The sequence below is a fragment of the Triturus cristatus genome, chromosome 7, assembly GCF_964204655.1.
Source record: "Triturus cristatus chromosome 7, aTriCri1.1, whole genome shotgun sequence".
In the NCBI taxonomy this organism is placed as follows: Eukaryota; Metazoa; Chordata; class Amphibia; order Caudata; family Salamandridae; genus Triturus; species Triturus cristatus.
In genome coordinates, this window is record NC_140590.1 from 1665196255 (window position 1) to 1665220499 (window position 24245).

The window sequence follows — 24245 nt, forward strand, 5'->3', positions numbered from 1 at the left end:
TCCATAGGAAGAGACTGCAGGCTGGTGCTGAGCATCCAGAGGAAGAGACTGCAGGCTAGTGCTGAACTAGACATCCATCGAAAGAGACTGCAGGTAGGTGCTGAACTAGACATCCATAGGAAGAGACTGCAGGCTGGTGCTGGACTAGACATCTTTTGGACTGGGCCGCAGGCACGTGCTGAGCTTGACACCACTAGCAAGAGACTGCAGGTCGGCGCTGAACTAGATATCCATAAAAAGAGTCTGTGGCTTGTGTTGGACTAGACATCAACAGGAAGAGACTGTAGGCTAGTGATGGACTAGACATCAACAGGAACGGACAGCACGTCGTTGCTGAAATAGGCATCAGTAGAAAGAGAGAGACTGCAGGTCGGCGCTGAACTAGATAACCATAGAAAGACACTCCAGGCAGGAGCTGAACTAGACATCAGTAGGACGAGACTACAGGTCGGTGCTGAACTAGGCATCCAAAAGAAGAGACTTCAGGCAGGAGCTGGCCAGACATCTGATTGACCTTCACGCAGGCAGGTGCTGAATTAGACATCTATACGCAGAGACAGCAGGCAGGTGCTGACTCGACACCCACAGGAAGAGACTGCAGGTAGGTGCCTCACTACATATCAGTAGGAAGAGACGGCAGGCTGGTCCTTAACTAGGTATCAGTAGGGAGAGACTGCAGTTCGGTGCTGAGCAAGACATTCCTAAGAAGAGACTGCAGGCAGGAGCTGAACTAGACATCAGTAGGAAAAGACGGCCGGTAGGTGCTGAATAGACATATACGAAGAGACAGCCGGCAGGTGCTGAACCAGACATTATTTGATTGGACCGCTACCTTATGAAGAGGTAGAGACTGATGGGATGGACTGCGGATCGGCAATGAACTAGACATCTGTGGGACTCGACATATCTGCGTAGGGAGCACTGGCAGGTCTGAACTAGATTTCTGTGGGACTGGACTGCAGGCTAGTATGGACTAGACATCTGTGGACTGGATTGCAGGCGAGTATGGACTAGACATCTGTGGGACTGGGCTGCAGGCTAGTATGGACTAGACATCTGTGGGACTGGACTGCAGGCTGTTGCTGAACTAGACATCTCTATGTAAGGATCACATACAGGTCTGAACTAGACATCTGTGGGTCTGGATTGCAGGCTACTGTGGACTGGACATACGTGGGGAGAGACTGCATAGAGGTGCCAGAATAGACCTCTGCAGGGCTCAGCTGCAGGGCTGGTGATGGATTTGACATTTCGTTTTGTTATTGCCCTGCACATCTGGCCAGTGCTGAAGGGGACAGCTCCCCAGGGAAGTGAAGAGATGATCCGAAGTAGACAGATGGAAGAGAGGACTCACAACTAGTGTTGGACCGACAATGGCCAGCTCCCTGTGGTAGTGCTTAGCCTGCTGCTGGTCTGATGGCCAGAACCCTGCAGGGATGAAGAAAGGAGCTGCGATGGCCACTTTTCTTTAGCAGTGGACCACCTGTGGCTTCTGAAATGGCCCACCCCATGCAGAGCTGGCTCCCCAATGCCTCGGCTTGGACTGTGATGGAGGATGAGGAGGATGCCGAAGAGGACCTCTACACCAGCACGTTCCCAGTGGCCTGGACCATCGTGCTGGCCACCCTAATGTCGATACTGATCATCGCCACTGTGGTGGGGAACGCATTAGTGATGCTGGCTTTCATCGTGGACTCCAGTCTGCGAACACAAAACAACTACTTCCTACTCAACCTTGCCATCTCTGATTTCCTAGTAGGTAAAGTGATACACCCTTACGTTACTAGAAGTTACACTTTCAAGTCATACGCCTTGCACCCATGAGCCAGTGCCAGGGCCTTAGCGGCGATGTTTGAGAAGATCCAGTCTAGTGACCGGGCTGTGGGACATATGGTCCAATGCCCAGACTTGAGACCATGTGGCTGGTGGCTACATTGCTGTAGATGTGGGCCAAAGCCGAAGTTCGAAGAAGATATGTTCTTATGGGTAGATGGTGGGCAATGTAGTCCATTGCCTAGGCTTGAGAAAATGTGGTCGGGCACTAAATTGTTTAAATGTGGCCTAATGCCTAGGCATGAGAATACACACTCTTGTAGCTAGGCAATGTAAGATGTGGACTAATGTCTAGGGATGAAAACATGTGATCTGGTGGTTGAGCTGTAGGAGGAGTTAGCCAATCATTGGGCTTGAGAATGTGTGGTCTTGTGGCTAGTCTTCGGGTGATGTGGTCCAATACCTAGATGCGAGCTGTGGTCTAGAGGCCACATTGTGAGAAAGTATCCAAAGCGTGGGCTTCAGAAGATGTTGTCCAGTGGCTAAGTTGTGGGAGATATTATTTAATGCCTAGGCTTACGAAGTTGTTGCTTAATAATCAAATTGTAGGAGATGTGATCTAGTAGGTAAGTGTGGAGAGACGGGAAGGAACAAACGTTGGGGGAAAGTAATCTTATTATTGATTTTGGGGAGATGTTGCCAGACCTACTTTCGGAACGTTGCAAACTAGTGCCCAGTAGCTCTCTAGTGACCACTTTGGAGACAATTTGGTCTAGTGCTTTAATTTAAGGAAATGTAGGTTAGTGAATATGTTGAAGCTGACAATGTGCGTTCCGGAAGATACTTCCTTCAAGGCACTATGGAATCTTGCTCCATGTGATTTCAATCCAAGTAATGTATGAGCGAGGCTTCTACTCAAGGCACCTGGCGTGTTGGCCGGCTAGCTGTAGCCACGCTCGGCTGCTGCATGAAGAAGCATAGTGACTGATCTCAATACACATAGTGGCTGATCTCATAAGGACTCCTGGTGGTAACTTCAAAAGAGTACTTTAATGGAGACGTGGTCTAGGATTTTACGTGGGGGAGATGTGGTCTAATACATAGGTTTGAGCACTGGTGGTCTACTGACTAGGTTTGTGGAAATGTGGTCTCACTGCTATGTTGTAAATGTTGTGGTTAAGAGGTAAGATGTGTGATCTGATGAATGAGGTTAAGGGGGGGATCTACATGCTATGATATTTGAGAGGTAGTTTAGACTCTACTTTTCAGAAGATGTGGTCCAACAGCAAACTTTGTCGTGTGGTGATGTTATAGGTGATATTGTGATATGGTCTTCCGCGCCTGGATACCATCACGGGTGACAAGCAGCGCTCTACAAATCCACCTTAAATCACTTTACATTACACGGCCTTGTGGCTAAGCTAGACACAGTGTCATGTATCTAGTAACTCCGAGGAGTTGTGGAATACTGACAAAGTTTGAGGGAATGTGAGTCAGTGGATATGTTTGAGGAAATGTTGTCTAGTGGACATTTTTGAGGAGATGCGGTCTAGGTTTTAGTCTATATTTTCCAAGGGCTAAGGTGTAAGAGATCTGGTGACCTAGTGGCAAAGTTAAGGGAGATTTGATCAAGTGATTACTTTGGAGGGCACGTGGTTTTGCGAATATGTTGGACGAAATATGGAGTCACTTCTAAGCTGGAGGAGACATGGCTCAAAGGCTAGATTTGAGGAGATGTGGTAAGGTACTTGGATTCAGGGCGGTGACACTGCAATTATGCGATCCTGTGGCTTTTGCATGTTCTGCATAAACATGGATTTGACACATTTGACACACAATCCAGCATCTGCTGCATAACGTGCAGATTTTCCCCAAAAAGTTATTTCTAGCTCAAATGAATGAAACTTTACTAAACAGAGAGCGCTACACGTAGTTCGAAGAAGTTCCTTTTCCGAGGTTAACAGTTCCTTTCAGTGCTGCTTGCGGTATTCAGGGATGCAATTTGTAGTTTGAGGTGTTACTTGGCCCAGACACTATTAATAATTGTTGAATTACAAAATAATTAAATATTCCTGCAACAGATAGTGCTGCATTATACCACACCGTTGACCATTTCTAGCTGAATCATTTTGCCAACCTTGGTGCATGATTTGGCCCCCCACTTCCGTGTAATTCCATCGGCCTTAGATTAGTGAGATTTTGTCTAGCCACGAAGTTGGCGATAATGTAGTCTAGTATTGACATTTCAGGAGATATCGTCCAATGACTGAGCTGGAGCAGATATGGCTCTTTATCAGGCATGTTCACCATAGTGTCAGATCCAGGTAGCATTTTAAAATGTCCATGCAGGCAAAATTGATTCAATTAATGTATTTCGAACTCATTATTTTAGTTGTTATCCTTAAAATCTGTCATAGAGCCAGCCCTTCTGGACCTACTCTGGGCACTGCTGGTTTGAGTAATCGGTGTGGATCGTAAATATGAGCTCTGAGCCCAGCTTCCCTACTTGACAACTTGTGTTATCCTGGACAAATCACTTTATCTCCATCAATTCCCATGCCTGTCTACTCTGGGAATGAGCAATAACTACCAAAAAACCTCAATCCAGAACTATAGATAAATGGAACATTCATACGTTACATTTTATTTACATCTGCAACAGACCAGTAAATATTTTCTGTAATGCTAAGACTAAAGCAAAAAAGGGTATTGCAGGAATTACTATTTCTGCATTACAAATGCAACAGAAATCCACAAATGTATCCAAAACATTGCTTTTCCTGTGATGAGTCTCCATTTGTATAGTAACAAGTTAATTCCCAAGTCCTCCACAGTGCAACGTGATCTCCAATCGGCATAAGTGTCCTTTAATTAACTCTAAACAATCACAACTTGAAGACAGTTCCCTGCTGCCCCAGTGCTCTCTTCAGCCATAATATGCTTTCTAGCATGGGACTCATTCTTTCTGGAATTAATTCTTTTCATGCTATAAATATAGCGATGAAACAGCGAGTGGGAGCTGCGGCTGCTTTGTTAAAAAATCAATGTGTTCTCTGGCTCGAGGGTTGTGCACTGGAACTAGAATTTCCCTGAACATGGGAGAGGATGTGGCCTAACAGCTGAGGCTAGGAACATGTAGATTAATGGCTTATGGAGGCGGAGTATGGTCTAATGGGCAACCTGGTAGTGATGTGGTCTAGTGGGTAAACCGCAGGAGATGTGGTCCGGTGCATAAAGTAGTGGGTATGTGGTCTAATGCACAAAGGAAAGGTGATGTGGTGAAGTGGAGAAATTGAAAGAGATGCGGTCTAGTAGACAAATTGAAGGGGATGTGGTCTATTGCGTAAATGGGAGGAGATGTGGTCGTACACATCTGTGAGTGGTACACACCAGAGGTTATATTCTATTGGGTAAAGTGCTTGAGATGTCAGCTAGTGGACAAGTTAGAGGTGATGTGGTCAAGTGAGCAAACTGGAGCTGGTGTTTTATATAGGGTAAGCTAGAGGTGATGTGGTCTAGTGGACAGACTGGATGTGCTGTGGTTTCGTAGGGAAACAGAAGGAGATGTCGTTTGGTGGGAAAACTAGAACATGAGGTGGTTTAGTTGGTGAACTGGGGAAGATGTGGTCTAGTAGCGAACTAGATCTGATGAGGTCTACTGGATACATTGGAGGTGACATGGTCTTGTGTACAAATTAGAGGATATGTAGTCTGGTGTAGAAATGGGAGCCGAGTGAGTCTAGGGGGCAAGTTAAAGGAGATATGGTCTAGTGGATAAACTGGTGGAGATGTGGTCTAATGGAAAAACTAGAGGAGAAGTGGCCTAGTAGACAAAGTAGAAGCGATGCGGTTGAGTGAACGAACTAGAGGTGATGTGATCTAGTGAACAAAGTGAAGGTGATATGGTCTATTGAGTAAACGGGAAGAGATTTGCTTCACACTTGAGGTGATGTATAATATTGGACAAACTGGGTGAGATGATACTTAGTGGGCAAGTTAGAGGAGATATGTTCAGTGGACAAACTGTAGGTGATGTGTTCTATTGGGTAAATTAGAGGTGATGTGGTGTAATGGACAAACTGGAGGTACTGTGGTCTCTTAGGGAAACTGATGTATTTTAGTGGGCAAACTACAACATGAGGTGGTTAAGTGGGTGAACTGGAGGAGATATGGTCTAGTAAACAAACTAGAGAATATCTGGTCTGGTGGAGAAATGGGGAATGGTGCAGTCTACTGGGCAAGCTAGAAGGGATCTGATCTAGTGGCTAAACTGGTAGAGATGTGGTCTAGTGGAGAAACAGGGTGTGATATGGTTTAGTGGATAAAGCAGAGGAAATGTGGTTTAGTTGATAAGTTGCAGTAGGTGTAGACTATTTGGCTGTGTGGTTTAAAGAATAGGACAGGGGAGATGCAGTATAATGCGCAAGTCAAGGTGGTGTGGTTTTTGAGAAGAGGCATGGGAAAAATTGTGGTATAATGGTCAAGCTAAAGAAGAATTGCTTTGCGGCTAAGCAGAAATAGATATGGTGCAATTGCTACGCATGAGGAGTGGTACCTTGTTGCTAAGTTATGTTTTTAAAAACGTTTTACACAGTACTGTTGAACTTAGTTGGATAGGTGCCATGGCACTTCGGATTCATGGTTTGTGTTGTTATGCAGCAATAGGCAATGATTTAAGCTTTTCTTGAAAGTGTTCATAGTTCTTTTAATGTCTAAAATGGAGTGGAGAAGCCTTGCAGTACAGTACAGCTTGTTCGCAGAAGCATACCTGTCAAACCCTGCAAGGTGACATGATTGAACTCTCAAGAAACTTCTAGAGTCAGAAAATAAATAACTAAATAGAGCTGAATATGGATGGAATTTTAGAAATTTGTTTTTGTTTTGTATTGTTTTTGATTCTGGACAAAGGTCCAGAATCACCAAAGACTTGATGAGCCACATACAATGCTTTGAACACACTCAGCAGGTGAAGACCATGGGGAAATGTGAAGCTAAGAAGAAGTCAGGTAGCAGAGTTATGTATTGTTTGTTAGGCCAAGATATGAAGCCTTTTTAAAGCCAAGACAAGAACTAACTAAAGCATTCCTTTCTGTTACACATTGTGGCAAGATGCGATATTGGAAAAGGTACGTCATAACATCTTACGCTGAAAACGGCAGCCCGTAGAAATGTCGGGATCTGTGGTTCAAAACAGCTTTCACAGCCCAGCAGATGGCAAGCCTGACCAAGGCTGAGGAGGTGGCATCTAAAGGACATGATGGAGGAAGGGTAACCGAGTAGCTAATCAAAGGAGGTGTTGTCTAATGGCTACTCCGATATATGTTCTATTGGACACATCTGAGTCAAAAGTGGTCATATGTTAAAGGTGGATATGTGACCTACTGGCTAGGTCAGATAAGATGTGATCCAGTGGGAAAGACAGACGAAATAGGGACTAGTTGTTAATATTAGGAGAAGTTGTCCAGAGGCTAGGTCAGAGGACGTGTGGGCTAGTTCTTTATGGCTGAGGAGGCGTGGCGTGGTGTCTAGGTCAGATGAGGTGTGCTAGCATCACAGAAATAGGAGGAGGTGTGGTCAAGTTGTAGAGGTTGAGGATATGTGGTCCAGTGACTAAACAGGAAGAGGTTTGATCTAGTAGTTAGGTTTGTGGAATATCTGTCTGGTATCTAATTTGGAAGAGATGTGGTCGAATGTTTAGGTTTGAAGAGATGCTCTCTGGTATCTAATTTCAAAGAGGAGTAGTCTAGGGTTTAGGAATGAGGAGAAGGTGTCTGCTATCTAAATGGAAGAAGTATGGTCTAGTAGTTAAGTTTGAGAAGTTGTTATCAAGTATCTAAGTTGGAAGAATTATGGTATAGTAATAAGGACTGTCATGATGTGGTCTGCCGCAATGTTGGAAGTGATATGACCTAGTTGTTAAGGTTGAGGAGATGTGGACCAGTGTCTAAGCTGGATGATGTAGGGCCTTGTGGCTACATTGAGGTAGGTATTGTCAAGTGGCAAAGTTGAGATGCCATCTAGTATAAATATTGGAAGAGGTAGGTCTAGTGTTTGACGTTGAGGAGATGTATGCTGGTGGCTAAGTGGGAGAAGATTTGGTCTAGTGGTTTAGGCTGAGAGGATATGGTGTTGCGGCTCGGTTGGAAGAGGCGTGGTCTTGTTTTTAGGCCAGTGGAAATATTATGTAGTCTATGAGTTGGAGGAGGGTGAAGTTGTTGTGAACTTGGAAATAGTATGGGCCAGTGTCTAAGTTTTCTACTATGCAACTTAGAGACATGAGTTCCAACATTGGAATCCACACTTGACAAAATTGTATAATCCTAGACCCAAAATGGTAGCTCCTTGAGCCTTAGTGTGGTGAAATGAGCTGCCCTTATAGAGAAGTCAACTTCCAGTATGAAGCTCAATATGAAACATTGCAACTTTCAAGCCAAACATGGATGACCGCCCCATAAAAAGAGTAACCCCTGGATATCTTGTCTCCCTAAGGTGCCTTCTGCATCCCGCTTTACGTGCCCTACGTGCTGACGGGGCGCTGGACCTTCGGAAGGCACCTGTGCAAGCTCTGGCTAGTCTTCGATTACCTCCTCTGCACTTCTTCCGTCTTCAACATCGTCTTAATCAGCTACGACAGGTTCCTCTCTGTGACCAGAGCGGTGAGTCCATGCAATAAGTTGGTAATTTATTTATTCCCTTAGGAGTGTCAGATGGCTCTACCCGCTGCAAATGTAATCAACATGGAGCATGAGGAGCGACAGAAAATTCACTCTCCTTTCATAGGCGATGACCAATTACCAGGCTACCATCAATTATACTGTGTTGGTGCCAACGTGGTGCTTGTGCCCATCTGAAACAGGGACATTACATGCAGACAGATCTACTTTGCAGTTTATAATTCTTCCTGGCACAGAATATTAGGGTGCCACGAAGGCTAATTGTGAGCAGTATTGCACTAGACACTTTAATACACTGGCAGGCAGGTCCTTCTTAATTGTGGCGCAGGCCCGCTCCACAGGGGGGTTGTGAGGTTTTGAAATCCCCATAGCAACACTTCACCGCCTGTCACTTAAAGGTTTAGAAAGCCGGGCTCAAAGTCCCTCACAATAATATGAGCCGATCCCTTGTGCAAACAGGGGCAGTCGTGCAGCATGGCCGCCTAGCAGCGTGGGAACAAAGAGCGGTCCCTTTAATCATAAATACACACATGTGTGCGTGTTTGCACATCTGTTTGTCAGCCATATCTTTTTGTAATGTGCATTTTAATGAATGCAGACGCAGAGTGTCTGTGTCTTTGGGTGTTTGTATCAGGCTAAAAGCGTGCCCTTGTAGAAGTTGGCTTGTTTCCATTCCTTTGTTTTCCACCTGCCATTGTGTACTCTTGCCTGCATGGCTAGCCTTGTTGTTTGTTTTCTACTTTTCCTGATCACTCCCATCTGTTTTGTGTTTGTGTGTATATTGTGTACTTTTCAGTTTGTACAGGAGTCTATCAGAACCAGTGAAAGGATGTGTTTGACTCTACGAGGCTGGAACTGCATGTCTGTGTATGGCTCCTATTATGAGTTTGGTGGTGCGGGAGCGGGGCACCACAGCAGCGCCTGTCTCATGTACCCCCAAAGCCATAATTAGACCGCCCACTGGATTCCGACTGGAATCCAGGTCGGGCAGTCGTGTGGCAGCAGGCCCATGGCGGTGCCTGTTCAAAGGCTCATAGGAGAGCCGTAACAGGCACCACAATGGGAACGCCATTGCAAGTTCCTGAAGGGCATGGACTGTTAAGTCCATGCCCTGCAGGAACTGGAGATGCATTCAGACAGGGGGTCACACTATGTGCCCCCCTGCATGCATCCCCTGGCGCAGAGGCAAAAAGGGGCCCTGTAGGGCACCCTTTGTTTCCTCTATGATACACTTTTCATGGGGGGTTCTCTGGCATGAAAATCCTGGTGGGGAGGAAACTCGTAATATACTTGGCGGGGCAGTAGCGGCCTCGCCAAGCATATTGGGTCTCAAGACCGCCGCAACACCACCAGGGATCCCTGACCCCTGGCAGTTGTGGTACTGTCAATGCGGTCCGACCACCAAAGTCATAATGGAGCAGTCCGACCGCCAGTACAGCGGTGCCCACACTGCCACCATGGATATGGCATGCCCTATGTCTTAAGGCCCTATGTCTTCAGAGCAGTTTGCTAATAAATCAATGTGTGTGATTTGTTAACGCTGTGCATATTTGTGACTGTGTGTATGCCTGCTTGTGTCTGTTTCTCTTTTAGTTCGTCTGATTTTACGTATCTGTGTCTCCATAACTGTATGTGTGTGTGTATGTGTCTGTGTCTGTGTATGTGGGTGGGTGTGCATGTGTGTGCATGTGCATGTGCATCTGTGTGCGCTGTAAGTTTTGTGCATGTTTCTCTGTGAGGTTTTGTACATCTATGCGATCATTTACAGTTTGATGGGACAGAAAGGCTGCAGTCAATCTGTGTTCCCAACCCACCAAACCAGCAGTTCCGCCAGTCTATGTAGAGTCAGGGAAAGAGCTAGATTTGCAAGGACAAAGCCTCCACTGAATCTGCAGTCTGAAAACTCTGACCTGTCTGCGCCAGAGGGCATCACCCAATGGCCCATGTAGGGAGAAATCTCCCTGCACATTGCTTTTGGCTTTTCAAGAAAAAGCTCATGCTTTGGAATAATATTCTTGAAATTAAAAAAGCCCCTCTAAGGAGTGCATCAAATAAGGTGTCTGCTCACCAAAGCTTCTGTGGAGTGATGTATGTGAATTAATGGAAAAACAAAAACTGAGAACCCACAATGGAGGAAACCAAATAATGGAAAACCAGTTTTAAGGAAAGACAATTTTAAGGAAATATAAATAGATAAAAAAATTAAAGGAAAGATTTTAAAGGAAAGATAATTTTAAGAAAAATCCAAAAGTACATAAAATTCGGATGGAGTATTGGGACAGTGTGCGGTATTTGAGTTCAGAGATGGGTGATATTTAGGAGCAATGAGGGGTTATAGTCATAAGAGATCAGTGGAGTTTAGGAGCAGTGAGCGTTTTTTGTGGCTCAGAAAAGAGAGACGTGTAGGGGTGGTGAGGGCCTTTTATGGTTCACAGATGAGTGGAGTTTAGGGGTGGTGAGAGTTTTTAAGGTTCCATGATTGGTAGCGTTTAGGGCTGGTGAATCTTTTTTAGGGTTAAGGAATAGGAGTAAAATAGGGGTATTGAGGGGAATTAGGAGTCAAACATGGGCAGAGTTTATGGGCAGAAAGAGTTGTATGGTTGAGGAATGAGCAGCGTTAAGGTTCATGAGGGGTTTTAAGGGTTGAAGGATGAGTGGAGTTTAGATATAGGAAGTGTTTTTTTAGGGTTCAGGGTTGGGTGGCATTTAGGGGTGTGACGGGTTTTTAGGGGTCAGGGATGGGTGGTGTTAGGGGTGGTGAGGGTTGTTTTAGGGTTCAGGGGTGGGTCGTGTGAGAAGTTGACCTGGTATATGCTGTCCACTAGTTATAGTGGGCACCTTGCACCAGTCCAAACAACCCTTATTGATGATTAGGTTTAAGACAACCTTTATTGAAAGCTATCCTAGTGGCAGCTATGGAGAGCAGCCTTCAGGTTAAGTCTCGAAGGAATGTAAAGCAGCTTGGTTTACCCAATTATAACCTCTTGAATGACCAAATGAAAGGAGAACCACACAAGGTATATATATAAAATATATGAATTTATTACTAAACACTCTCTACTAACCTCTTTATGAGATTAGAAGATTAGATACACAATATTAAAGCACTAGAACGACAGTAAATAGCACAGTATACAATGGGCCCCAGGGGCAGACCAAACCATATATTAAGAACCACGACTTGACTAGACGCAGTGCCTAGAGCACGTAGAATCGCTGGGACCCCAAGGAACCACCCAAGGTAGTGACACAGGGGACCCACGGGGGACGCGTGCAGTGTAAGAACACAGCCGCGAGCTCCATAGAGTCCTATGGGAAAGTCGCGGTTGGAATTTTAAAGATTAAGGACACTTAGGAGAGGACTTTGAGCAAACCCTTTTAAACGTAGAAATTTCTAAGGCCCGCACCCATGGGAGTATTGGAGTCCTCGTGTTACCTAACCCAGGGAAGCCGGGTGCATAGGTGTCAAATGGTGTTGGAAATCTTCGCTGTTTTCAATGGCGTGATGCTGCAAAGTGCTGCTGTCGTGGAAAGGAAAAGTCTCCGGTGTGATCCAAGCCTGATTCGAAGATGTGAAGAACCAGAAAGCAGAGGGGACAGAGTCTGGGTCACTTGCCAGTGACCAGGGGCACGATAGACGAATGGCCACTGATGTCGGGTGTTTCAGGTGTGAAGAGCTGAAGCGTGACTCCGCTGCCACGGGGACCAGGAGATGTCGATGATGACCACAGTATGAAGGCAAGCTGTCCCACAAAGGATGTCGAGTGCTGGGGAGTCGGTGTCCGGATTGTAGACCAACAAGCCTTGACAACTTCAACCCATGCGGTGAGAGTAAAACGGCTTTGGTGTGAACCAGCAAGCTCCTCTGGACTCCCCATGCGGTGGAGAGTCAGGGCACGTCTGGAACAACCAGGGAAGCCTGCTGAAAGTCAAAGTACTTTTTTCAGGGACCCATAAGTCGAAGGACAAGGGATTGCAAAGGGACCTCAAGAGGAATCACTAAATACCAACCCACGGGACACTCATGGAGGGTAGGCCAGTAATCTTCAGTGGAATCACTGCTCGGCGTCTGGGCTACAAGTAGCCAAAAGCAGAGCCTCAGGGATTGCCAAAAAGCATATGCTGTTGCAAATGTGCACGGTGTCCAGGGGTTCGGATTGCATGGTCCCCACGAGGGCTTTGGATCTCAGGATTGCTGAGAGCATGGATCGGCCTCGGGGAAGCTTGGAAACTCCCCTCCTGTGTTGCACAGTCTTCAGAGTCCTTCAGGAGCTGCAGAGTTGCAAACCAGACAGATGCATCTTTGGTGCCTGCCTTGCAGGGGAGTAACTCCTTTACTCCAAGGGAGATTCTTCGGTCATCCAACGTCGTGTAGATAGTAGAAGTTCTGGGATTCTGTATCAGAGTTTCATCCATGTAAATCTAAAGTCCTGTAGTCAGGGGTTCCTACTTTATACCCAAGGAAGGGGTGGGACAAACTCTGGGAACCCACCTATGGGAGGGTCAGGACAGAGGGGTGGCTACACCCATGTCCTTTGTCCAGTTTTGCGCCAGAACAGGAGCAAATGGCTCCTGCAACCGGTTTGAGCTGGACTATGCACAGTGACACCAAATGTGCCCACAGTGCAGATATCAAAGCACTCTTAGATTGCACCCACCCAGCCCCAATACACTAAAGCCTGTCTGGGACAGGAAACTTATTTTCCAGCATTCCCCTGCCGGAGTTTCATCCAGCAGCAGGAGGGCAGACTCGTGTCTGTGGCTGGCAGCATCCATTTTGTGATGCCAGGTTCTGTTGAGCTGGTACCGTGTGTACCGGTGTTGCATATTTCTCCCTCTAGGAGGGTGGAATCATACCTCCCACACCAATTACTGATGTGGAGGTATGATTCCAAGGTGTTTGACACCGAACACGACATGTTTCCATGCAGCCGTTTTAAAGTTAGCATTTACTGCAAGGTTATAATGCACTTACGAGTATATGGTTGGCTGCATCACAAGCAACTCCAGAATAGAGGTTCCGAAGGCTGCAGAGGGGCTCTGCTCATGCAAGTGCACCCTCTCACATAAAACCCAGCACCCTGTCTTCAGGATTGATAAGGCCTGCCATAGGGGTGACTGATAGATTTATACGTGCAGTGATATAGGATAGATATAGTGAACCTATATTTAAGTAAGGGATGCATGCACCACCTTACACAGGCTGCTGTAGCAGACCTGTTATGTCATTTTGAATGGTCTTCCAGGGGTGGCATAATACATGCTGCAGCCCCTGAGAGGCCTCTGGGGTACCTATGCCCTGGGTACATAGTATACCATATACTAGGGACTTATAAGGGTATCCCAGAATCCAATCTGGAGTGTACCTAAAGTAACTGCAATCAATTTAGAGGAGAAAGTAGCTAGGCTGGGGTCCTGGATAGCAGGATCCCAGCCATACTAAGCCGAAAACAGTGAAACATCAGGCAAAAAGTGGGGGTAACTATAGGAAGCAGATCCTACAGGTGGGGTTTAGGGGTGGGGAGGACTTTAAGGGTTATGGGATGGGTGGGGTTTAGGTGGGGACAGGGGGTTTTAGGGTTCAGGAATAAGGAGTTGTGGATAGTGAGGCGTTTTAGGCTTCAGGGAGGGGTGGAGTTTAGGTGTAGTGAAGGATTTATAGGGAACAGGGATGGACCGCAATTTTAGGGTTGTGAAGGAGGTGGTCAGGGATGGATGGTGTTTAGGGGGGAGGGGCCAGCAAATTAAAAGCATCCAAAGTAATTGGTTGATAGTGTTAAATAAATAGCTCTGAAATAATTTTCCTTGATGTAAAAAACTGTAATAAATACCCCTGACGAAAATGTTTCTGACATAAAGCCCTGCAACCATTGTATTTATACCATAAATAGGCATGCAAAAGTCAATTTGGAGAAATGTATTGTTTTCCATGAAATGGTTAATGCCATTCATCCTGCAAATTTCCATTAAATAGTTTAAGTTAAATGGTTTCTCAGTATTGGTATTTCATGAAAACGTTTTTCTGTGAAATCACACACAACATCTCTGGAGACGTCCGAGCAGCAGCTCTACTGAAGGCAGAGAGCTACCTGCCTACCTGGTGGAGATCTCTAAGTATGGCAGGAGGTCTTCCACTGGCAAGGCAGAGGTAATGTCATCCACGGACCTGGTGGCCTAGCGGATCACCTTCGTACTGTAAAGGATCCCCTCTGTCTAGATCTGCATGTTTGTGCCTCTATATAATTCTGTTTCTGTTTCCTGGTGTGCAGCCATCTTTATGTTCTTGTGTGTTTTTGTCTGTCTAGTTTTGTCATTTGTTTATAAAGGCATTTGTTTTACTATCATTTATATTCTGAGCTAGCACACATATGAAAGAATATATTTGTTTCTTTAGATCAGTTTGAATTTATTTCTATTTCTGTGTGTGTGCATATGTATGCACGCATACTGTCTGAATGTCGACTATAATTCTTGCATATAGTCTTTCACATGCAAAGCACTGCTTATAACCCAAAAGTTTTTAAAAAAGAATTACAAAAAATTATTTGTATGAGTTCATTTCTTTCACTATTTACCACAGGAAATCCTGGAGAACATTTGTTTTCTCGTCAGGTCATTCATGCAATTATGCATCAAATCACACAAATGCAATGTCGATTTGTGGTGGGTAGATTGAATGGTAGGAGGTGACTACAGGTTTTAGTACTTGGAGATGGTGATTGTTGTTACCTATTGGGGCGTGGTGGTTTAGTTTGTATGATTCATTTATAATGTCTGATGTGGGTAAGTTCAGCAATTGGAGAATGTGGTTCAGCTTTTCTGAAGCTGTTTGGTGAATATTTTCAGTTTTTGCACTGACTGACATACCTTTAGCTGTGAAGCTCATGAAAGAAACATGGTTGTAAAGAGCCTGGTGTAAATTTAAACATCTCATTTTGCGTATGGTGATCTTTACTTTTACAACGTTAAACATTGCTTTTTCTGTTTGCCTGTTGGGGTGTGGTGGTTAGCTTTTTTCTGGTAGTTGCTTTTATTTGTTAGTGGTATGGGAGTTGTGGGGTTGTTTTTAAGTTGGCAGTTTTGTGGGATATTGGTTTGGCTGTGTTGGTATGGCCACTGCTATTAGCTGCTAGGAATACCATATTTGGGAATAGCTATTGGGGTGTAGTAGTTTATTTTAGCTCTTGAGGGGTAGTAGTTTGTTTCAGGATTTTGGAATTCGATAGTTTGGTATGGACTTTGGCTTTGTGGCAATTAAGTTTAGCTATTGAAGTAATGCTTAGATTTTGCTGAAATGATTTGATGACTACATATGCTTTGTAGTGTGATTTATATTGGTTATTTTCAGCTGTTTGTGGTGCAATTGATGAAATTAGTTGTTGGAAGATATGGTGGTTGAGATTAAACATTAGACATGTGGTTGTTAGATTTAACTTGATTGTATGATAATCAAGTTTATCTATTTGTGTACAACAGTCACTTTGAAATTTAGAGGCTCAGGTGTCTATTATTTTTTTCAGTTATTAATATGTGGCTTTGGTTGTCAGGTTAATGTGGTGGCTCTTGACACTCCTTTACTGTTAAGTGGTGGTGGTTGGTTTTGTTTTCGCATGTGGTGGTTGTGCTTGGCTGTATGTGTGGTTGGTGGTTTAATGTTAGGGTGTATATTGGCCTGTTAAATTGATAATGTTTCTTTTAGTTTGTTGTGAGTGATGTGGCAGTGTTTGGTGGCTTGGGATAATGTGGTTGGGCATGACTGTATGACTTCTCAAAGTATGTGGTTTAGTATAATTGTTATTGGAGTGGTTTTTGGATTTACTGTTTGGGTGCTGTACATGAGATGACATTGCAATGCACAGGTTTTGTTTGTAGTTGAAGGATTGAATGTAAGAATATCAGGTTTATAATATTGTGCTACCACAATTTTGCAGCAAATGTAGTTACAACTGAAATATTGAGAAGGTAAGTTTATATTGGTAAACGTATATGTACTAATCTTAAATCCCCCTCTATGTACCTTAAAGCTATATCATTATCAAGGTACATTTATGTGGAGTTAAGTATATAATACTTATCCTTATATATACATTTTTACCTTGTTGATATTTTTGTCATTGTTTTTTTTGCTATGATAATATGTTAGCACAATATTAAATACTCATTTTCCTGATACCATATCCAGTTGTGGTAATATGGTGAGGTTTAGGTGTTGAATGTGAAGCTGTTGTGTTTAGCAGTCTGGCTTCTGAATAGTGTTAGTTGGGTTTAGCTGTTGTGATATCAATAGGCTCTGTCGATGAAGTATGTTGTTTGGTTTTAGATGTAATACATTGTAGAACTTATGTAGTACTTCTTATGCTCTGATGAGGCTGTTAAGCGCTGCGATTTACAATGGGTTTCTCAGTGCCCTTTTGTAGTGCATTCTTGGCATGAAGTGGGTTGTGGTTTGGCTTATATGACCTGTTCTGATTGTGGTGCATGGGACTGGGGACATAATAATGGTGCAGTGAACTGGTAGATTCATTTAAGCAGGAGGTATTGTTGAAATGTGGGAGACTAGAAGCAGTTGCACATGCGGATGCCTCCCCGCTTTTTCTTCCTTGTTTTTAGGATTGGTCTTCAAATACAGTTACGAGAGGGGAAAAACCACAATTTTAATACTCTTTAAAATTCAGTGGTTGTGAATTATTCCTACTTTAAAGGGAATCCACTCCAGATCTTAGCTGTAATGAATGGGAACGGGCGTTCAGCTGTTTTAGTCTTTCTAAAGAGATGAATAGTCAAGAGTGGGACAAGATGCTCCTGATGTTCAAACCCGCTGAAAGCCGCTGATGTCTGTGAACACCTTAGCATGTGCAAAAGATAGTTTGCTAACCAGTGGTAAGAACTTAGAGAAAACAGTGAAGAGAAGTGAGAGAGAAACCCTGAGCTGGATCTAATTTTTCAGAATGGATTTGTCACAAGAGAGGGACTGAACAGAACTATCTTGGTACTTGAGGAATGGGAGATCACTGAACTGGCTGAAGGGGAGGCAGAGTCAAGTATAAGAATGCTACCCTGAGTGAACTCATATGGTATAGAAACAATACGAGGTTTACCGGTTTCAGTAGCAGATGATACTGTGTTGACCTCTTAAGCAGACCGGGATACCAGATGAGGACTCCAAGATGCCCCCGCAAACCAGACTGGTCAGGAGCTGAGGAGCTGTTATAATCATTTTATTTTTCCTTGCTGGAGCCAGTTTTGGGGCGGCGCCTGGCTGTCATCTCAGCCAGCAGGGGGAGGACTTGTATGTGCTTTTAAGTGTGCATGATGGTTTGGCTGGCCATCTTGGGCCGGCCAAACAGACATGTGCACTTTGCATGTTCTCCACCAGTCTGTAATGCACAGCGTGGGTGGAGATTATGCACAGGCTTGCATTCGCTGTCTAAGCGCCAAACCACGGTGCTCAGACCAATCACGACATTGCTTTCATGGTGACATCAGTGACGTGATTGGCTTTGGGGAGCCTGTGTTCTTCTGGGAAGAGAAGCGAGTACAGGCGACGTCAGAAGATGGCGGCCGTGGAAAGATAAGTGATTTGTTTTCAACTCCCCCGCCACCTCCGTTATGTGTCAGCTGCCACTGCTGAGGAGGTAAGCAAGAGATAGATACCAAAATGTATTGAGCTTAAAACAAATGTACAGTGTAGGGAAGGAGGTCAAAAGGGGACTCTAAAATGAGAAAACCAATAGGTCAGAAATAATAAAAATTAAGGAAGGATTGCGAGTGCAAATTTGTAATCGAAGAGCAACAGTAACTCTTGACACACTGCCATTCAAAAGCTACACATCAGAAGTGGTCATAAATACTGGCTCTCCCAATAACTCCCCAGAAGTGTACTCATAACCTTGAAGTGGGAGTGAGGGTGAGTCACCGAGTTAGTGGTCTAGAGTTTCTCACCTCTTCAGGTTCCACTGGCCCATTCTCCTCAGTCTCGAGCCTGAATAAGCTCCATTCTTGATCAGTCATCTGTTCTGATTCTGGACAACAGCCTTGAGAATGGTGAGATACTTCAGCTGATGGTTGAGAGTTCAAGGACACTGGATGGCTCAATGTGTGATGTAGACTGACTTAAAGTGATCTATCTAGTCACTGGCAGCCTGTGCAATGACTGAATATTGATATGATGTGTGCCATGATAGGAAGATTAAAGAATTATCCTGCATCTGCATTCTAAATTGTATGTAGTTTGTGAAGCATGTAGAAAGGGGATTGAGATAAAAAATGCTGGCATGGTCTACTTGGCAAAGTACTAAGACAAGACTAGCTTGTACCCTTTGAGGGACATCTACCGAAGAGAAAGAGCTTCATGTGTAGGGAATTATGTAAAAACTCTTTGAGTAACTTAATTGATTTGAACTACAGGTGATACATTAGAGACCATAATTACCTCAGATTCCTGTCTTGATTTTAAGTGTTTGGCGGTGAGCCAAGTTCTTTTGGCCAGAGGGTGGACAGGTGGTAGTTGGTCGGGCACCTTATTCTAATAATGCATTGATCTAATAGTTTCTATGTTGATGATGTAGTAGCTGAACTTAGCTGCTGTTAGTATAGTAATTAGCTTTAGCCGTTATTTGTTTGATTTCCAATAACCCACTTCAGTGTAGTGGATGACCCATTGGCGTCTACTACTCTACTTTCACAGTGCAGTTGATGTTGATGGGTAGTCCACCATAATGGAAAAGAGAATGTTTCTGGTGAAAACACCAGAAACATTTTCTTTTTCAAAATCAAAATCAATGTCGGAACACAAGAAAAATGCTTCCCTAGCTTCTTGAGTTTGATTATTTTTGTTTTGCTGTGATGCGCAGTGCACGCTAACATCACAGCAAAGCCAAAGTGAAAGCAGACCACACTAATAGTACAGACTGCTTTCCCTTTTGATCAGTGCCAAAGGTCATAACGCTGCCCTAAGCACTGATCAATGTGTAAGAGTCTGCACTGGAAACAGGACCTTGTCTGCTTTCCAGAGCTGTCTCTCCCTAGAGGATCCCTGCTTGGAGTTTACATTAGGAGGACAATACACAACCAGGTTACATCGCACTAGACACCAGGGACATGTTTGTTGGAAGGAAGCAGCCCTCCCTATTCATGGGGAAGTGCTTCCCCTCCCAGGCACAATAGTCTTTCTGCCTCCCAAGTGGGTGATTGCAGGGTGTTTACCCCGAACCTGGACCCGGAGGGGTGGAGCAGAAAGCCACTATACACCAGGTGGAAAAAAGTCAACAAATACAAGAGTTGTGGGGTGGCCCAAAAAGCCATAGGGCCATGACCCCACCCTTGCATAAGAAGAACAATATTTCCGCCTCCCCAGGAAGCACTTCGGGTCTGTTTACCCCAAATCAGTCATTGGGGGGCAGAAAGCACACTAGACATCGGTGACTGACCAAATGTTTGGAAAAAGTTTAATATTATTTACTTTAAAATAGTTATAATAAATATCGTTTTTTAAGTAATTTAATAGATATTTGTTAATATATTAATTGCAACTGCTAGTATTGTTAGTATAATTGTTATTACTGTTTTAAAATATAGTCTAGTTTTCAGAAATGTATAACTTTCTGGATTCATCCATGATTTCCAAACCTGTTTCTACCACAAACTGCAATTAGGGTGAAACCACCAAAATTTGAAAAAATTGACCCCTAGTTAGAAAACTTCAACAACTGTGGTAAATATTGTTTTCTTTTACAACTCTGCTTGTTTCTGAAAGCTGGAAAAATGGTGACCTTCGCACATCGAACCTTTGGCTGATAGCATATTTAGAAAAATTGGACAAATCTAACAAACAACACATCGCAAATGAATATTCAAACACATTCCCAAGTTCTGTTACAGTATTTAGAAAAAATTACCCTAGGGACTAACATTGTAAAACAATAATATAATGATCTACAAGAGCAATACCAAACAGTGGCCCTACTGAGCTCCAAGGCAACATTAGCAAATCAAAATAATTGATAATGAGCACAGTGGTGCTGCATATGTAAAACACTTGTTTGGTGATGAAAAAACCAGTTGACGCGTTTCGAACCCATCTATATCTATTTCCAGGTTCTCCTCAGGACTCAGAACACAAATGAGCTAAAACACAATAAAATACAATGAAAAATACCATATTCATTCATCACCATTCAACTCTCATTCATCACAATACTTCCACACCCAACTACCTCCATTCCTCAAAAGCTTTGTCTTGATCTAAATTCAATTTTTTACTCCACTTCCATCTGAAAACACAACAGAAAAAAAGGAAAGAACAGCAGTTGATTTTTAAATCCACTCTAGGATTTACCAAAACACTGAGAATAAACCAAAAAAGAACTCACATCTGCAACGGACATTCTTCCCAGGGAATCAAACGTTCTGTTGTTTCATTGACAACCCCTGAAAAGCAAAAAGAAACCGATCGTCACAAAGTGCAAATGTAATTAAAATCCACCCTATTAATTTTATAGCCACCATCTTGCATCTAATATAGAGCTCTGTGGAAGCGCTAGGTGGCGCCTGACCGGCATGGCCGCCTTTCACTAAGGCTCCCGGCATCGGTCCCCGCAAATCCGGCTTCCTCCTTTCCTGGACTGCCCTGGCCGGCTCCCTCGGAGTGCGGGGGTCCGTGAAGCTGCCCTGCCGCCCCGTACCGAATCTGGGGGCGCTGCGGGCTCTGGGAGCCTCCCTAGCCGTCGCGGAGCCAGACCGACGGCGTGCAGTGGCGGCTGTGGAACCGCGGCGCGGCCACGCTGAAGAAATTTAGCCCGCGGCGCCCACGAGGGGAGCAGGCCTAAAACTGCTGGCTGGGGGACGCGGTGGCCGCGGGGCTCCCGCGGGTGCTGCTGACACTGGCCCGGTGCTGCCCTGCTTTGCTGACGCCATCCGGAGCCCCGGGGGTGCTGGATCGGACCCCCCCGCGTGACGCAGAGCGGCGAATCAGGCGGTGAGTGGGGCTGGCCGCGACCGCTGCATCGGGGCAACTGCGGGGTTGGCTGTCCGGGGGAGCCCCCCCCCATCGGGCCGTGTGTCGGCGGCCGGGGGGGCCTGGGCCCCTGGCTCCCCCCCCTTCTCCCTCCCCTCTCCTCCTGGTGGCGGCGCGGAACCGGCTCCATCGATCCCAGACCGGCTGCGGACTCCGGGTGCGGGGGGGCCCTCGCGGATTCGGGCCGCATACCGGCGGTCGGAGGGGGTGTATGTGCTGTCCCCCCCTCCCCCCTCCATCGCTTGGAATCCCGGCTGCGGACCCTGACGAGTGACACTTTGCCCCTCCTGGGCACTGAGGGGAGACCCGGCTAATTGTTCCCTTGGAGACCTGGGCTGCGCCGGAGGTTGCGGCCCTGCGGCGGCCGGCTGGGGGGCGACGGCCGGGGGCCTGGCACTGAGACCTACATTGCTGGATCCCGCTTTGCTGAGCTGCCCGGCAGGGCTTGACCGCTGAGGCTGGTGCTTCCGGGCCGTCCCCGGCCGGTGGCCCTCCCGGACGAGCCTCCTGTTTGTCCCGCGGCGGCCCAGCTGCCCGCTGCCGTCCCACGGGCCTGTCACCGGCTAGTTGCCCTCCTTCGCTGACGGACGGCCCAGAAATGGGTAAGGACAGAGCCGCCAAGCCGGTGTCCGGGGCCACCCAAACCAGGATGGACAAATTCACAACCTCCGACAAGGGGCCCGGCCCCACGGGCGAACAGGCCCCGGCCCCTGCTGCAGACCTGGCTGCCATCCTGCAGGCCATCAACTCGTCCCGCGCCTCGCTCGAGGGCATGGTGGGTGAGGTCAAAGTGGACGTTGCTCTTCTCCGGCAAGATCTGAGGAACGCCACCGCCCGCATTTCAGAAGCTGAGTCCCGGATATCCACGGCCGAGGACGACATCCGCCAGCTGCAAGACCAGGTTCGGGAATTGACCACCCACTCTAAGGAGTTGCACCGCCGGGTCGAGGATGCGGAAAATCGCGCCCGACGCAGCAACCTGCGCTTGGTGGGTTTCCCGGAAGGAGTTGAATCGGGCCGGGCGGACGATTTCATGGAGCGCTGGTTCCGATCCTGGATGCCGGAGGACAGCCTGTCGGCTTCGTTCGTGGTGGAGAGAGCCCACCGCTCCCTGGCCCCCAGGCCCCTAGGGGCTCCACCCCGGCCGTTCATCCTAAAGCTCATGAACTTCCGTGACCGCGACGCCATTCTCCGTGAAGCCCGGCGCAGGGATGCCCTCCACTATCAGAACCACAAAATCATGGTCTTCCCGGACTACACTCGCGAAGTCCAGGAGCTGCGCCGCTCCTACATTGAAGTGAAACAAAAACTGCGCTCCCTGGGACTCCAATACCAGCTCCAATTCCCAGCCCGCCTCCGGGTCATCTTCCAGCAAAAGACTCTCTTCTTCGATACCCCGCGGGCGGCCTGGACCTGGCTGGCGGAGGAGCACCCCTTGCAGCATTCTGGGCGCGGATCGCCTCTGGGGGAGACCCCGGACATCGAAGACCCGTCGGCGGCATCGGACATTGCCCCGGGAGCGCACAACGGGGGAGGCGATCACCACGCGCTCTAGGGGCCGGCCAAGCCAGAGATCGAGAACCTCATCGGCCTCCTCAGCCGCGCACGCCAGTCCCGTGGCGGATGGGCAGCGGGCCGCGTCACCTCGGCTTACAGGCCCTGCAACCCACCCGGTTGAATTGGCGGACACTTCGGACCTCTCTCGCAGCCCTACCATCTGACTTTCTTTGCTTACCTTTGGGGTGGGGGGGGGTGGGAAATGTTTGGGCGGGGGTGGAACGTCCCGCTGTCAGTGTTGCTCTAGGCCAGGGCAGGTAAATCAGGCTTCACTTTTGATGTATCAGGGGTCCACTAGCGCTCAAGCCCAAGCGTTTTAGTTTGGTGGTTCTTCCATTTGGTTCGGGCGACAGATGCTTCCGTTTTCGAAGTATAGGGCGGGGGGTGGGGGGTTGGGGTTGGTTTGGGGTTGCTTCTTCCTCGTTGGGGAGAATTTGTTGGTGGGGGGTGACTCCCCCTTATCTGTTGTGCTAAGGTATCATGTACTGTCTATCCCGCTCTCTCACCCGGCGCTCCGCTGTCCCTCCTCTCTGGGCACCTACTCGGACGCGCCTCCACTGGCTCATTCTTCTGTCCTTGATTATGGCTGACCCACCTGTCCCTAGGGCCGCCATGCGCATACTTTCCTGGAACGTCAATGGCCTCCTGGACCGTTTCAAACGCATGGCGGTCCTCAAATATGCACAACGGGCAGAGATCGATGTACTCCTCCTCCAGGAGACTCACTTGTTGGGTAACAACTGCCCCTTCCTTGGCCGTTACGGCTATGACAGGGTATGGCACTCAGGTTTTGCTCGGGGATCCCGGGGGGTGGCCATATTGCTTCGCAAGTCTTTTCCCTTTGTCCTGACTCGGGTGCTTTTAGACCCACAGGGTATGCTACTGGTAGTGTGTGGCACTCTGGAGGGCCGACCCCTTACCCTGATGTCCCTCTACGCAGCACCGTCCCTCCTGCCGTCAGCCCTTTCCCACGCAGCGGATATCCTCCCGACACTTCCTGCAGGGGCCCTGATACTCGGCGGGGACTTTAACGCTGTCTACTCGCCCCATATGGACTCGACGGGTCCGGTCTCTTCGACCCGCGTCGCCCGCGCAAAACAACTCTCCTCTTGGGCGGAATCCCAGGGCCTCTGCGATGTCTGGAGGATCTGGCACCCGCAGGAGCGCCAATACACCCACACGTCGGCGGCCCATCACTCCCACGCCCGGATCGACCTCATCTTTGT

General features: G+C 46.8%; 1 protein-coding gene across 1 annotated transcript in view; it reads left to right on the plus strand.

The window, feature by feature from the left end:
- Positions 1 to 1431: 1431 nt before the first annotated feature.
- The window catches only part of HRH3 (histamine receptor H3), a 42982-nt gene continuing 20168 nt past the window's right edge, over positions 1432 to 24245 (plus strand). The window contains exons 1-2 of the mRNA XM_085614612.1: positions 1432 to 1759; positions 8263 to 8429. Coding sequence (XP_085470738.1) covers positions 1498 to 1759; positions 8263 to 8429 — 429 coding nt within the window. The 5' untranslated portion in view covers positions 1432 to 1497. The remainder of the gene's footprint in view (positions 1760 to 8262; positions 8430 to 24245) is intronic.